We start from the raw sequence: 13541 nt of genomic DNA on the forward strand, positions 1-13541 counted from the left end.
ATCACTGAAACCTTTAAATGAACCACTTATTAGACTCTTGCACAATGCAGAGCTACGAGATGGAGCTCTCACTGGGCTTTGGGGACTCACGCAAGTCAGTTTTCGAGTTAATTTGATAAGTTGTTATGACAACAAAACTACTCTTCCTCTGAGAAATGAATGCCTCCAATTTTGATATTACATTAAGGTTCTTTGTTTTAAGTGAAATTTTGAGCAAATTTTTGGAGTCTTTGTTCTTTAAGGGTTATGGCTTAGGATTGGCAAATCAGTCTTATTTTTAAAACAGTTTTTTGAGTAGGTGACAGTGGAAGTGTGGACATAGTGTCACATAAGCGAGTGTGTGGGTACACACGTGTCTATACTGGTGAAAGCCGGCATCATTACTATCCTCAGTACCCAGATTAGCACCATCCCGTGTTTTAAATTGCAGATCTAAACAGAGTGCCAGTTAACAGGAAATTACATTTTCAGTTTAACAGTGGCATTCGATTGTGCAGAAAGGAGCAGGTTCCTTGCTTTCTCTTTCTTTTTCATTCATTCCTTCCTTCTTCCTTCGTTCCTTTCACACTAGTAAATACATTTATCATCCAACTGCTTGAGGAGAGAGGAGTGTTGGGCGAAAGACAGGTTTAGTCATGAATGCTGGTGTGATGTCACTGCCAGCTCTGTGATCATAGGTGGTGTTAGAGCTCCAGGAGCAGCGGGGAGAGCCGTGGAAGAGGCGATGTCGCTCTCACACAGGCAGCCAGCCTCACGCACTGCCACTCCCGGCCAGCTCTGTCAGGGCCAGCCTGCACAGTGCTGGGTGGATTCCACAAAAGAAATGAGCCAAGCTGGGTTTGAGTGGCAGAGGACAGAGGGCAAGCTGAATGAGATCGGGCTGAATGTCAGCATGGACGGGCAGCTGAAAGACGGGCTTGTGAAGAATGCCAGCTTCCTGGAGCAGAATAAGCTCTGCTTCTTTGAGGGGAAGCTAGACAAAGAGCTCGGCATTGAAGCGCAGGACAAGGAGTATCAAGCCACCTCGGGTCACCTTGCGAGCAGGTATGTGATTGCAGGCAGCTGCCATCCCTTGGAGGGGAACTCAGTGCACCAGAAGACGGCCGAGTTACATCTGGGACCCAGAGAGGGGCCAGACAAAAACAAAGCCACTATAGTTCCGGGGACGGTGGCAGGGAAGAATGTGCCGGAGACAGAGAGCCAGCCAGATCTGGATTTCCCTGGGGCTGCTGACATGCCCACCCAGTATGTTAAGGAGCAGGAAACCAGTGTTTGGAACCCCAACTTCCATCCTGTGTCAGTGGCTCAAGACCCTCAGCACTCAAGGGAAGGAACTCCAGGAAAGGAGAATGGCATCCCTGCTGGCTGCCGGGTGATTGGGGTGGTGAGTGATAGCTCTGGGCAGCTCGAATATGAGTCCTCCCTAGCGGTGGCTGTAGCCCACCCAGCCCCCACTGTTGCGCACTCACCCACTGCCATTCCACCAATCACTAGGGTCGAGTTTACCCCGGACTATGTGAATGCCAGCTCTCATATCAAAGACCATGATAAGGAGTTGGAGAAATTGAGTTCTACCGAGGAGGGGGCTTTGCTTGACCAAGCCCCCCAGCAGAAAAAGGCAATGCGCCGGGCCCTGTCTGAGTGCTCTCATCTCTCAGTCCCCCCAGCTGTCAACCTTGCAGATAAGTATCCTGAACTTCCCGCCCAAGAAGAGCTTTCTTCTGGCCTGCTACTCCTCACCAGTAGCCCAATGCTGAGTCCCACACCCAAAACACTGGGGGCTCCTGCCATTAGGCGCTCCATGACGGTGGCTGAGGAACAGACAGCCAGCCACAAATTGAACCCTGGAGAACTGCCCATTCTGCCTACTGAAGAGATACCTCCTTTCAACTGCGAGAAACCAGTGGCCAAGAGGAGAGAAGAACTGACCCACTTCAACAACAGCAGCAGCAGCAGCTCTGGGAAGAGGGAACTGGGCACTGCTGGGTTCTATCTCCATGGTAAGCTGGAGCAGATTCCTGAAGTAAGCAGCAAGGAAAAAGGACAAGAAGATACTAGTGAAACTAGAGCGGATTCATGCTTCCAAGTCTGCCGAGGAGGTGAGAAACGGCCAGGACAGACAGTTCTGGCAGGGAAGAAGGAAATTGAGGTCACCACAACCCAGAGCACTCCATCGTTCCTGTGTGAAGAGACCCCACGTGATGGTATGTTTCTAAATTTTGTCTCCATGGGGAACAAGCAGACGGCAAGGAAGGAACCAAAGTGGCAGATTACCGGCAGGAGCGTTAGGCGGCTCATTCCTGCTTGGAGTCTATGACTGCCCAGGGAAAGCTGAATTCCCTTGCATCGGAAGGTTGGGGAGAGTGATGCGAGAGAGTGCACAAAGTGACTCTAGCTGGGTCAACCTGCACGTCTGTTGGTGTGACAGATGGTGTGGACTGAGGGTGTGGTCCGAATCCCATCAGAGAGGGGTAGGCGTAAGACATAGAGCCCCTTACTTGACCTCATGTCACCCTGCCCACCCCTCCCCCCATCCTCCCACCCCTCAGCTCCCTGTTGGTTTGAACCAGATGATTCCCGAGCCCTAAATCATCCAATCACAACTGATTGATTTCCTTGCTTGAAAATCTGTCACTGTGGATTCACAATGGCTTTATCAGCACTAACCTCCTCTCATTAAGTAGCGCAGCCTGGATGCTAGCTCTGTTTTCCGTTTTGCTTTTGAGAACGTTTTGCTTTTGTTCAAGCTGAAAAAGAGCCTTTTAAAGCTGGCTATTTAATATTCTTTTCCTGTTCTTCATGTTTGACCCGGTCTTGCTTCTAGTTTTCTCTCTGTATATGTGTGTTAGGAGGATTTGTGGGGAGAAGGGGAAGAAAGGGAAAGTGGACAGTGGAGAGACTTGTGGTTAATAAACAGCTAAATGTTGCGGTCCTTGCGGCTGCCGCTTTGTCTTTCTTCCTGGCCCTTTCTTCTCTTCCCCACCCCCAGCTCTCCACGGGTCTTATTGTTGGTGGTCTTACAAAAGCTTGTTTTCCTCTGAGTCCAGTTTGTGCACAAAGGACCGTGATTCACAAGCTAGTTAATGGAGATTTACAATATGTGTTTTGTTTGTTATAAAAATAGCCTCTTTTCCTAGGAACCATTTCCTCTAGTATTTATACCTCTCAGTACATTTTTACAAAAATATTTTACTCATTTTTTTCTTAATATTAGGTATTTTCTAGGGGGAAGGGTAAGTGGAAAGGACCCTTGAAGACTGGCAGGTGTGTGGCGTGTTTTTTTTTTTTAAATAGAGGTGGGCAAAAAAGCGTCATATTTCCTCCATGATTTCTTATGACTCCAAGATGATAAGACTCAGGTGTCCTATGCTGTCGCTTCTTTCTAACTGTAGCAGAACTGTAAGGGCCTCCTGGATAGGATTGTTTCATCTTCTTTTGCTTGATCCCCAGGTACCCAATTCAGTGCCGTATACCTTCTAGGTGGTAATGAGTGAAGATTTTTGTTTATTTCAGAACAAGTTTGTCTTAGTTCACACTAAGAGAAGTTCACGCTGGTAGGAAAAAAATGTCAGATGACTGACAAACCTCACTGATCTGTTCACCTAATAAATGTTTGAATGCTGACTGCTAAACTCTATGTAGATAAAGCTATATAAGGATTCATTGTTCACCATACCTATCATATGCCACTACCTAGGCCCTGGATATTGTCCTTATCCTCGAACGACTTGTGATCTAGTTGGGGTGGCAGGGGTCGGGGGGTGGGGGTTGTATGAGAGGATTGTGAATCATGAAAACTTTTGGGAGGAGGTGGCCTTGGAAGCCTAACAAAGTGGAGGGAAAGCCTTCCAGGCAAAGGTATGAAGCTCAGACAGCTCACATTAGGTAAAAGAACAATGATGAGTATTTGTGGGGCTTCTCTTAATTATTATTTAGTTTCAAAGAACAGAAACACAGTCATAGGAACTCAAATTTATAAAAAGCTATTTGTTGACAATCTCAGGGAATCCTATTTCAGGAAGTGTAGCCCAGCTACAGCCATTGTGTGTCTCACTTAGGACCTCTGCTTTGCCCTGAACATGTGTTCCATTCTCTTCCCTTCTGGAAACTGTTCTCTGCCGTCTCTTACTTTTTGCTTCCTTTGTGTCTCTGGTCTGTACAGGACATTGGTTGCCATGGTTTTGGGTTCTGTGCCCTACTTTATATCTCAGGAACCCAAGGTTGCTTGGCTATAGTTTTCATATTTTCTTTCTTTTAGGGAAAGAATGAGTAAGTATATCTTATTGTCTCAGCTTGGTCCAGTCACCTGTGTGCCAGGTACCAAAACCTTCTTCACCAGTCTTGGCCATTTTGAGCTGCCCACTTCATCTGGGGCTCCTCTGGAGAAGGATGTGGGTTGAGCAAATATGCCAAAGCCATCTGTACATCTGTGGCAAGAAATAATGGGATAACAAATCTAGAAAGTTGTTTGGAACCCAAGCTTAGTTGTTCCCTGAGTTGTTTAAACCTTACTCCCATGTTCAAAAAACTGTCCTGACTGCCTATGACAATAAATAAAGTGGCCCAAATTTGGCTTTGAGAGGATTCACCTGTTCTCAGTAGAAAAGATAAACTGGAAGACAGAGGATTGAAGGCAAAAAAATCCCATGATGACAGTTGGATACATGTAGTAGTAAAAGGTGAACTACTGAGGACGTGATAGGGGAAGTATACCAGAAGCGAAATCAACTGGACTTGAAAACTGGGTGTGGAAGGTGGGGGGGGCGGCGGGGGGGGAGTTAAAAATGATGCTGTGATTTTGAGCCTGGGTTTTCCAGCAAGTAGTAGTACAAATAATAGAAAGATGCAACAGAAGGGAGCAGTTTTGTGTTCTTTGTGAACATTCTTCTGTGGAAATGTAGGGACATTTGGGTGGTGGTCTCTAGCAGTTGGCTGGTATATACCCCGGAAGCAAAGGAGGAGGCTCATGATGAGAAGCACTATCTGGGAGGAAGACTATGGTTTCTGCTTAGTGGCGGTCATGCATTTTTCACTGGGTGACACTTAACTTGTGCACGTTGAGATGTTGCATGTTTATATCATAAGCAGTGAGACTTCATGAAGTGTTCATGTTGTTCGCTGAAAAATCCTGTGCTTATTGAAAAATGTTCATGGTGGTCTGATGCCAGTGGCCAGTGGCAACAAGTCAGACATTTGGTGAGATATTCTTTCAGCTTGCTCTAGAACAGAGGCGTTACCAATACCTTGCATGGTGGGGGTGGTTTTCTTTCTTCATATTTTTAAAACTAAAAAAATTCCGTTTTCAACTAGAAATGCATATGGTTTCAAGCATCAAAAAGTACAAAATGCTGTACATTAGAAAATCTCCTTCCAAGAGAAGGTGACATTGATTCACTTTTTCCTGTTCATCTCTTCTAAATACAGCTAAATACTCTGGAAAGAATGCACCAGATAATCAGAAAAGGAATCTGAAAGGTAGAAGGGAGAGGGCAGGCTGGGTAGGGCTCAGGACTTGAGGAAGGACAGTGCAGTGAGTTCCCTTGGCTTTTCTTTTTAATCTTCCACGTGTCCTTGTCTGGGCACTGGAGGGTGTCTACAACCTGGAATCACCAACAAGCATAGATAAAAGAAGAAGAAAAGGCAAAAAGAAAGAAAGAAAAACCTGCTCTCTTTTGACCAAAGACCAGGAACGGGGAAGCCCTATTTCCCTCCCCATATCCAGCAGTGGTGGTGGACTCAATCTTCTCGCAGGTTCAGTGTCAGCAGAGGTCATCAGGGCCTACCTGTTGTGCACTTCACACCTGGCAGCAGTTGCAGGCCTGATCCACCCACAGTGGCAGGGAAGCTCATCCCCTGTCCCCACTAGGTGACCAGCGGCACCAGCCTTCTACCCAGTAGCAGAAGGAAAGGTAGTAGGTTTCCTGCTACACTCTTTCCTCCATCATCAGGCCAGTTAGGTGCTTCCTGCTCCCAGTGGCTTCAAAACAGGAAGTCCACCAGCATCAGGCAGCCAGAAATCAGGCCAGGAGAAAGTCTGCATTCCGTGGGTCCAGCATCACTCATCCCCCACCCAGTGAAACCATCTGTCCCAGGGAAGTGCCTTGAGCCCTTGCAGGCAACACCAGCAGGGATTGAGTGACAGACTCATGGAACCAGAAAAACACAGCAGGCCTGTATTGCACTACAAGGGCCCTGGGAACTAAATTGTTATTGAAACTACCTGCACACTAAATTTAAATAGTGATTACCTGCTAATATACAAAAAGGATTTTAAAATCCATCATAAAATTATTTCAAGAAGAAGTTACGAATTCTCTTGAAACAAATGGAACTAGAAAATCTCAGCAAAGAAATAGAAGTTATGGGCTTCCCTGGTGACACAGTGGTTAAGAATCTGCCTGCTAACTCAGGGGACATGGGTTCGAGCCCTGGTCCCGGAAGATCCCACATGCCATGGAGCAACTAAGCCCGTGCACCACAAGTACTGAGCCTGCGCTCTAGAGTCTGTGAGCCACAACTGCTGAGCCCGCCTGCTGCAACTACTGAAGCCCGTGCACCCTAGAGCCCATGCTCCACAACAATAGAAGCCACTGCAATGAGAAGCCCGCACACTGCAACGAAGACGCAACGCAGCACACACACACACACACACACACACAAAATACAATGAACAAAAACTGGTAGAGCTGAAAGGAGAAATAGACAAATCCACAGTTGTAGTTGGGGGCTTCTACATCCCACTCTAAGCAATTGATAGAACTACTGGACAGAATATTAGTAAAGGTAAAGAAGAATTTAACAGTAACATCAAACAACAGCATCCACTTGACATTTATAGAAATTCCACCTAACAACAGCAGAATATTCTTTTTTTTTTATTAGAGTATAATTGCTTTACAATGTTGTGTTAGTTTCTGCTGTACAACAAAGTGAATCAGCTATATGTATACATATATCCCCTCCCTTTTGGACCTCCCTCCCAACCCCAAACCCTCCGCCACCCCACCCTTCCTACCCATCCAGGTCATCACAGAGCACCGAGCTGAGCTCCCTGTGCTATACAGCAGGTTCCCACTAGCTATCTATTTTACACATGGTAGTGTAAATATGTCCATCCTAATCTCCCAGTTCATCCCACCCTCCCGTTCTCTATTCCTGCCCGGCAAATATGTTCATCTGTACCATTTTTCTAGATACCACATATATGCGTTAATATACAATATTTGTTTTTCTCTTTCTGACTTACTTCACTCTGTATGACAGACTCTAGGTCCATCCACATCTCTACAAATGACCCAATTTCATTCCTTTTTATGGCTGAGTAATATTCCAGCCATATACGGATGTGGTATATATGTACCACAGTGTGTGATGTATGTACCACATCTTCTTTATCCATTCATCTGTCAGTGGACATTTAGGATGCTTCCATGTCCTGGCTGTTGTGAATAGAGCTGCAGTGAACATTTGGGTACATGTGTCTTTTTTTTTTTTGGCTGCGTTGGGTCTTTGTTGCTGTGCACAGGCTTTTCTCTAGTTGTGGCGAGCAGGGGCTACTCTTTGTTGTGGTGCATGACCTTCTTTTGTTGTAGAGCACTGGCTCTAGGCGCGTGGGCTTCAGTAGTTGTGGCACGTGGGCTCTAGGGCGCAGGCTCAGTAGTTGTGACACACGGGCTTAGTTGCTCCGCGGCCTGTGGGATCTTCCTGGACCAGGGCTCGAACCCATGTCCCCTGCATTGGCAGGCAGATTCTTAACCACTGCGCCACCAGGGAAGACCCATGTGTCTTTTTTTTTTTTTTTTTTTTTTTCTGCGGTACGCGGGCCTCTCACTGTTGTGGCCTCTCCCGTTGCGGAGCACAGGCTCCGGACGCGCAGGCTCAGTGGCCATGGCTCACGGGCCCACCCACTCCGCGGCATGTGGGATCTTCCCGGACCAGGGCACGAACCTGTGTGCCCTGCACCGGCAGGCAGACTCTCAACCACTGCGCCACCAGGGAAGCCCCATGTGTCTTTTTGAATTATGGTTTTTTCAGGGTATATGCCCCGTAGTAGGCTTGCTGGGTCATACGGTAATTCTATTTTTAGTTTTTTAATGAACGTCCATACTGTTCTCCATAGTGGCTCTATCAATTTACATTCCCACCAACAGTGCAAGAGGGTTCCCTCTTCTCCACACCCTCTCCGGCATTTATTGTTTGTAGATTCTTTTCAAGTGCCTGTGGAACATGCACCAAGATGGATCCTGGGTCATAAAACAAACTTCAATACATTTTAACGATTGAAATCATGCAGAATATATTGTCTGACCATAATGGAACAAATGAGAAACCAATAATAGAAAGACCACAGGAAAATCTTCAGTCACCAAGAAATTAAACAGTATACTTCTAAATAATCCATGGGTCAGAGAGGAAGTTTTCAGAGGACATTTAAAAAATGCAATGAACTGAATGAAAATGAACATATCAGGAGTTCCCTGGTGGTAGAGTGGTTAGGACTCGGCGATTTCACTGCCGGGGCCGGGGTTCCATCCCTGTTTGGGGGATGATCCCACAAGCCTTGTGGCGCAGCCAAAGAAAAAGAAAAAGGAACATGTCAAAATTTGTTGAATGCAGCTATAGCAGTACTGAGGGGAATTTGTGGCACTAAGTACTTACATTAGAAAAGAGAAAAGGTCTCAGATCAACACTCTGAAACTAAAAAAAAAGAATGAAATAAATCCAAAAAAAGCAGAGATCAGTGAAATTATAAACAATAAAACAGAAAAGAAAGTTTATTAAACCAAAAGCTGGTTCTTAAAGAAAACCAACACAACTGATAAACTTTTAACAAAACTGACAAAGGTGAAAAAGAGACACAACCAACCAATAACAGGAACAGGGGCTATCACTACAGACATTAGAAGCATAATAGGGGAATACTAGGAGCACCTTTATCCTCACAAATTCAATAACTTCGAAGAAATATACCAGTTCCTTAAAACCCACAAATTACCATAACTCAACCACGATGGTAACCTGAAGAGCTATTAAAGAAACTGAAATTTTTTATTTTATTGAAGTATAGTTGATTTACAATGTTGTTTTAATTTCTGCTGTACAGCAGTGATTCCATTATACATATATACATATATTCTTTTTTAATATTCTTTTCCATTATGGTTTATCATAGGATATTGAATATAGTTCCCTGTGCTATACAGTAGGGCCTTGTTTATTCATCCCAGATATATGAGTTTGCATCTGCTAATCCCAAATTCCCAATCCTTCCCTCCCCTTTAGCCGTCACAAGTCTGTTCTCTGTGTTTGTGAGTCTGTTTATATTTTGTAGATATGTTCATTTGGGTCATATTTTAGATTTCACATATAAGTGATGTCATATGATATTTGTCGTTCTCTTTATGACTGACTTCACTTAGTATGATTATCTCTAGGTCCATCCATGTTGCTGCAAATGGCATTATTTCATTCTTTTTTATGGCTGAGTAATATTCTGTTGTATATATACACACCACATCTTCTTTATCCATGGCATCTGCTGATGGACATATAGGTTGTTTCCATGTCTTGGCTATTGTAAATAGTGCTGCTATGAACATAGGGGTGCATGTATCTTTTCAAATTATAGTTTCATCTGGGTATATGCCCAGGAAATTGAATTTTTAATTAAAAAGCTTCTGATGGTTTCAGTGGAGAATTTTACCATACATTTAAAGAATAATTGACACCAATTTTACACATTCTTTGCCAGAAAATATAAGAGGAAGGAGCACTTCCTAACTCATTATATGATGTCTGTATTATCTTGATAACCAAAATCAGGCAAAGACAGTACCACACAAACTACAGACTGATATCTCCCATGAACTTAGATGCAAAAATTTTTAACGAAGTACTAACAAATCACACCCAGCAGTATATTAAGATGATTATACACAACAGCCAAGTGGAATTTATTCCAGGTATGCAAGGCTGGTTCAATAATCAAAAACCAATCAGTGTAATCCATATCAAAAGTCTAAAGAAGAAAAATCATAAACACATAAAATTCAACAAAATCCAACACCCATTTGTGATAAACTCTCATCAAAGAATAGAGGGAGAACTTCCTCAACTTGAGAAAGAGCATCTACAAAAAACCTACAGCTGACATCATAGTTAATAGTGAAAGACTATATGTTTTCACCCTAAAGTTGGGAACAAGGCAAGGATACTTGCTGTCATCACTCTTATTTAACATAGTACTGGAGGTTCTGGTTAGCACAGTAAAGCACGAGAAGGAAATATAAGGCATATCGATTGGAAAGGAAGAAAATCTGGCTGTGTTTGTAGATGATATGATTATGTAGAAAATTCCAAGGAATCTACCCTCACAACCCCTAGAACTAATTAGTGAGTTTATCAGTGTCACGGGATACACTATCAACATGTAAGAAACAATTAATTGCATTTCCATTTAGTAACAATGAACCTATTTTATTCAAAATTCTGTAATAAATATTCGTAGCAGCTTTACTTATAATAGCAAACAGGCAGAAACAACCAAAATGTCCTACAGTATGTGAACGGTTAACCTGTGGTACAGCCACACCGTGGACTTCTCATGTACAACACGGATGCACCTCCGAAGCGTGTTGCTGGGTGAAAGAGGCCAGCTACAAAAAGTAGGACACTGTGTGATTCTACTTATATAATATTCTTGAAATAATATTTTAGAGATGGCAAGCAGATTAATAGCTGCCAGAGATTAAGGGATTGGAAAGGCAGAGGGAGTGGGGTGGCTTTAAAAAAAAAAAAGGGTAACATGAGCGAGCTCTGTGGTGATGGAACAATTAATATGTTTTGATTCTTAGTAGTGGTTACATAAAGCTACACATGTGATAAAACGGCATAGAACTGCTTACATACCCGCACACCTGCATGCACGTGCACGTGCGCGCGCGCGCACACACACACACACACACACACACACACACATGAATGCATGTAAAACTGGAAAAGTCAGATAAGCTCTCTAGATTGTACCAATATCAGTTTCCCGGTGTACTATAGTTATGCAGGGTGTCATTGGGGGAGACTGGGTAAAGGATACACAGAACCTCCCTGTACATTTCTTTGTAACTTCCTGTGAATCTTTACTTCAAAACAAAAAGTTTTAAAATAAAGCCTCCTAACGCTCCCTAGTTTTGTGCCTGGTCCTCCACCCCATCCCAAAATTAAGTCACCATTGTTTTGTTTCATCATCGTTCTTCCAAAGACTTTTTTAAAATGCATGTACAAGTGTATTTGCAATAGAAGCGTATTGTCTTTTCTAGACAATGGTTTCATGTTATACCTACTGTTCTGTGCCTTGCTTTTCTTTTCACTGAGTAGAGATCGTTCCCTATCAGTCATGGTTTATTTTTTCAAATTCAGAGACAACATTGATACTTCTGCCATATGCTTTAACCAGTTTTCAGTTAACAGACTTCTGGGTTCAGTCCTTTGCTTTTAGGAACCATGCTCTGGTGAAAGACCATACACATTTGCTATTTTGCAGGTATGTGAATATATCTCTAAGATAAATTTCCAGAAATTGTAATTCTGGATTAGAATTTATTTGCACTTGTAATTTTCGGAGATACTGCTAGACTGCCCTGCATCTGATTTGTACCATTTCACACACTTCCAGCAGCGTATGTCCTCACATTATCCCCAGCAGCTACTTTGAGATTTTAGGACTTTTGGACAATATGTTAGGTTAGAAATGGTATCTTTTCATATTTTCAAAAGTGATTTGTATTTCTTTTTCTGTAAACTGTGTTCATATTCTTTCGGCCATTTTTCCTGTTCATTTTCTTTTCGGCCTTTATAGGAGTTGGTTGATTTGTAGGAGTAGTTTATGTAATAAGCTCTGTGTCTTTGATGTGAGGTTCAATACTTTTTTCCTGTTTATCATTTGCCTTTTGACTTTTCGTATTGTTTTTTGGGGCACGTGGAAGCTTTTTATTTTTCTGTAGTCCAACTTACCTTTTTTGGCTTCTAGATTTTGTGTCAGTTAGAAAGGTGTTCCCCACACCCAGGTTATAAATTTCATGGTATTTTAATGCTTTCTGGTATAGCCCTATTGAAATCTGGAGTCACCTCCCCACAGTGGTGCTGCTGGGCGTAGCCTTAGGCTGTAGACTTTATTTCTGGCCCTGGATCTGATTTCATGGGTCTCCTCGGCCTTGTTGGAAATCTGGGTCACTGCTAGAACCAGATCAAGTTCATCTCACATCCTCCATAAAGTGGTGCTTTACAGGGAAAGGAAGGAAGGGGAGGACATTGGATGATCTTCTGGCTCTTATCCCATCTCTCAGCAACCTTTATTCCAACAGATAAACTCTAGTAGAAGTGGTTTTTGTCCCCTGTGTGCTCTGGGAGTTAGTGGTTGGGTGACAAAACCCCTTTACCGGTCTCCAGGGAAGGGAAACAAAACTTCAAGGGCCATTTCCTTCCACTGAGCATTTGTGCAAATCCTAGTTAAGTTGCTTTTCCACAGGGACAGGCTGCTTGAATCTCTGGAGTCTAAAACTGTCCTTCGTCACAGTGAGGGGGACTTGGGAGTCTTGACCACTTTCAGCAGCATAGCTCTGGATTTTCTCAGAATGAAGTGCTAGTTAGTGGTGTGTCTCTGCAAAGACTTGCATTTTCACAATGGGTGTGAAAAACATTTGCTTAGCATAACTTTTCCCCCTTTAGGAATAGCCAAACTAGAAGAAGGACGGCTTACTGGGAGTGTGACCGGAAATGACATCACCACCCCTCCAAACAAGGAGCTCCCACCAAGCCCAGAGAAGAAAACAAAGGTAGGTGCCAGAATGGTGGGTTGTCTTCTGCTGTGATTTTTAAAAACTATCTTCTGCTTATTATTGCTTGAATCATGCAAATGAAATTTCTTTTTTCTGAGCTAGAGTCCTTCCTCAAGTTTGGACATGCTTAGAAAATATTTTATATTCCCATTTTACCATGGTGGCCTAACTCAAACCTTTAAATCTTTTGCTTTTGACCGTATTATCTTGAATATCTGTTCTGTAGATGTTGTTTCTGCTTCCCTTAACAACAATAATAAAGGGAATTGCAGAATTATTCAGAAATCCATTCTGAGGTCTCTGTTAATGAAAAAGGAGCACAGATTGTTAAGGTGGATCATAGCTCCAGACATCTATTGGTACTTATTGCAAAGTACAAATGCCACATTTTAGTGTGGGTTTAAAACAGGACGTTGATATTGCCTCATAGAGGTGCAGATAATAAATAGCCTAATCACCTGCTGGTGACTTTCTTCACAGAATTATTGCAGGCTTCAAAAGTTAGTTAATTGTTTAAAGTTATGACTGAATTTAAATCTTCAGGTGCCAAACTGCTGGAATTTGTGACACTGTCATTAAGAAACAATTCCCAGTTTTCTTTATCTGCATCCTGGTGTCTTTCCACTATTTACTGAGCTCAGAAGAAAGGAGTGCTAATTTTCAGTTGCATCTATCCTCATTGCTTATAATTTTACTTTGAATTGTGCA

General features: G+C 43.1%; 1 protein-coding gene across 19 annotated transcripts in view; it reads left to right on the top strand.

Moving 5' to 3' along the window:
• Positions 1-13541, top strand: part of MAP4 (microtubule associated protein 4) — a 171370-nt gene that overhangs the window by 138935 nt on the left and 18894 nt on the right. For all 19 annotated transcript variants that reach the window (XM_060162066.1, XM_060162071.1, XM_060162074.1 and 16 more), the window contains one exon: positions 12724-12830. In XM_060162066.1, coding sequence (XP_060018049.1) covers positions 12724-12830 — 107 coding nt within the window. The remainder of the gene's footprint in view (positions 1-12723; positions 12831-13541) is intronic.

Source organism: Lagenorhynchus albirostris, chromosome 10 (assembly GCF_949774975.1).
Source record: "Lagenorhynchus albirostris chromosome 10, mLagAlb1.1, whole genome shotgun sequence".
In the NCBI taxonomy this organism is placed as follows: domain Eukaryota; kingdom Metazoa; phylum Chordata; class Mammalia; order Artiodactyla; family Delphinidae; genus Lagenorhynchus; species Lagenorhynchus albirostris.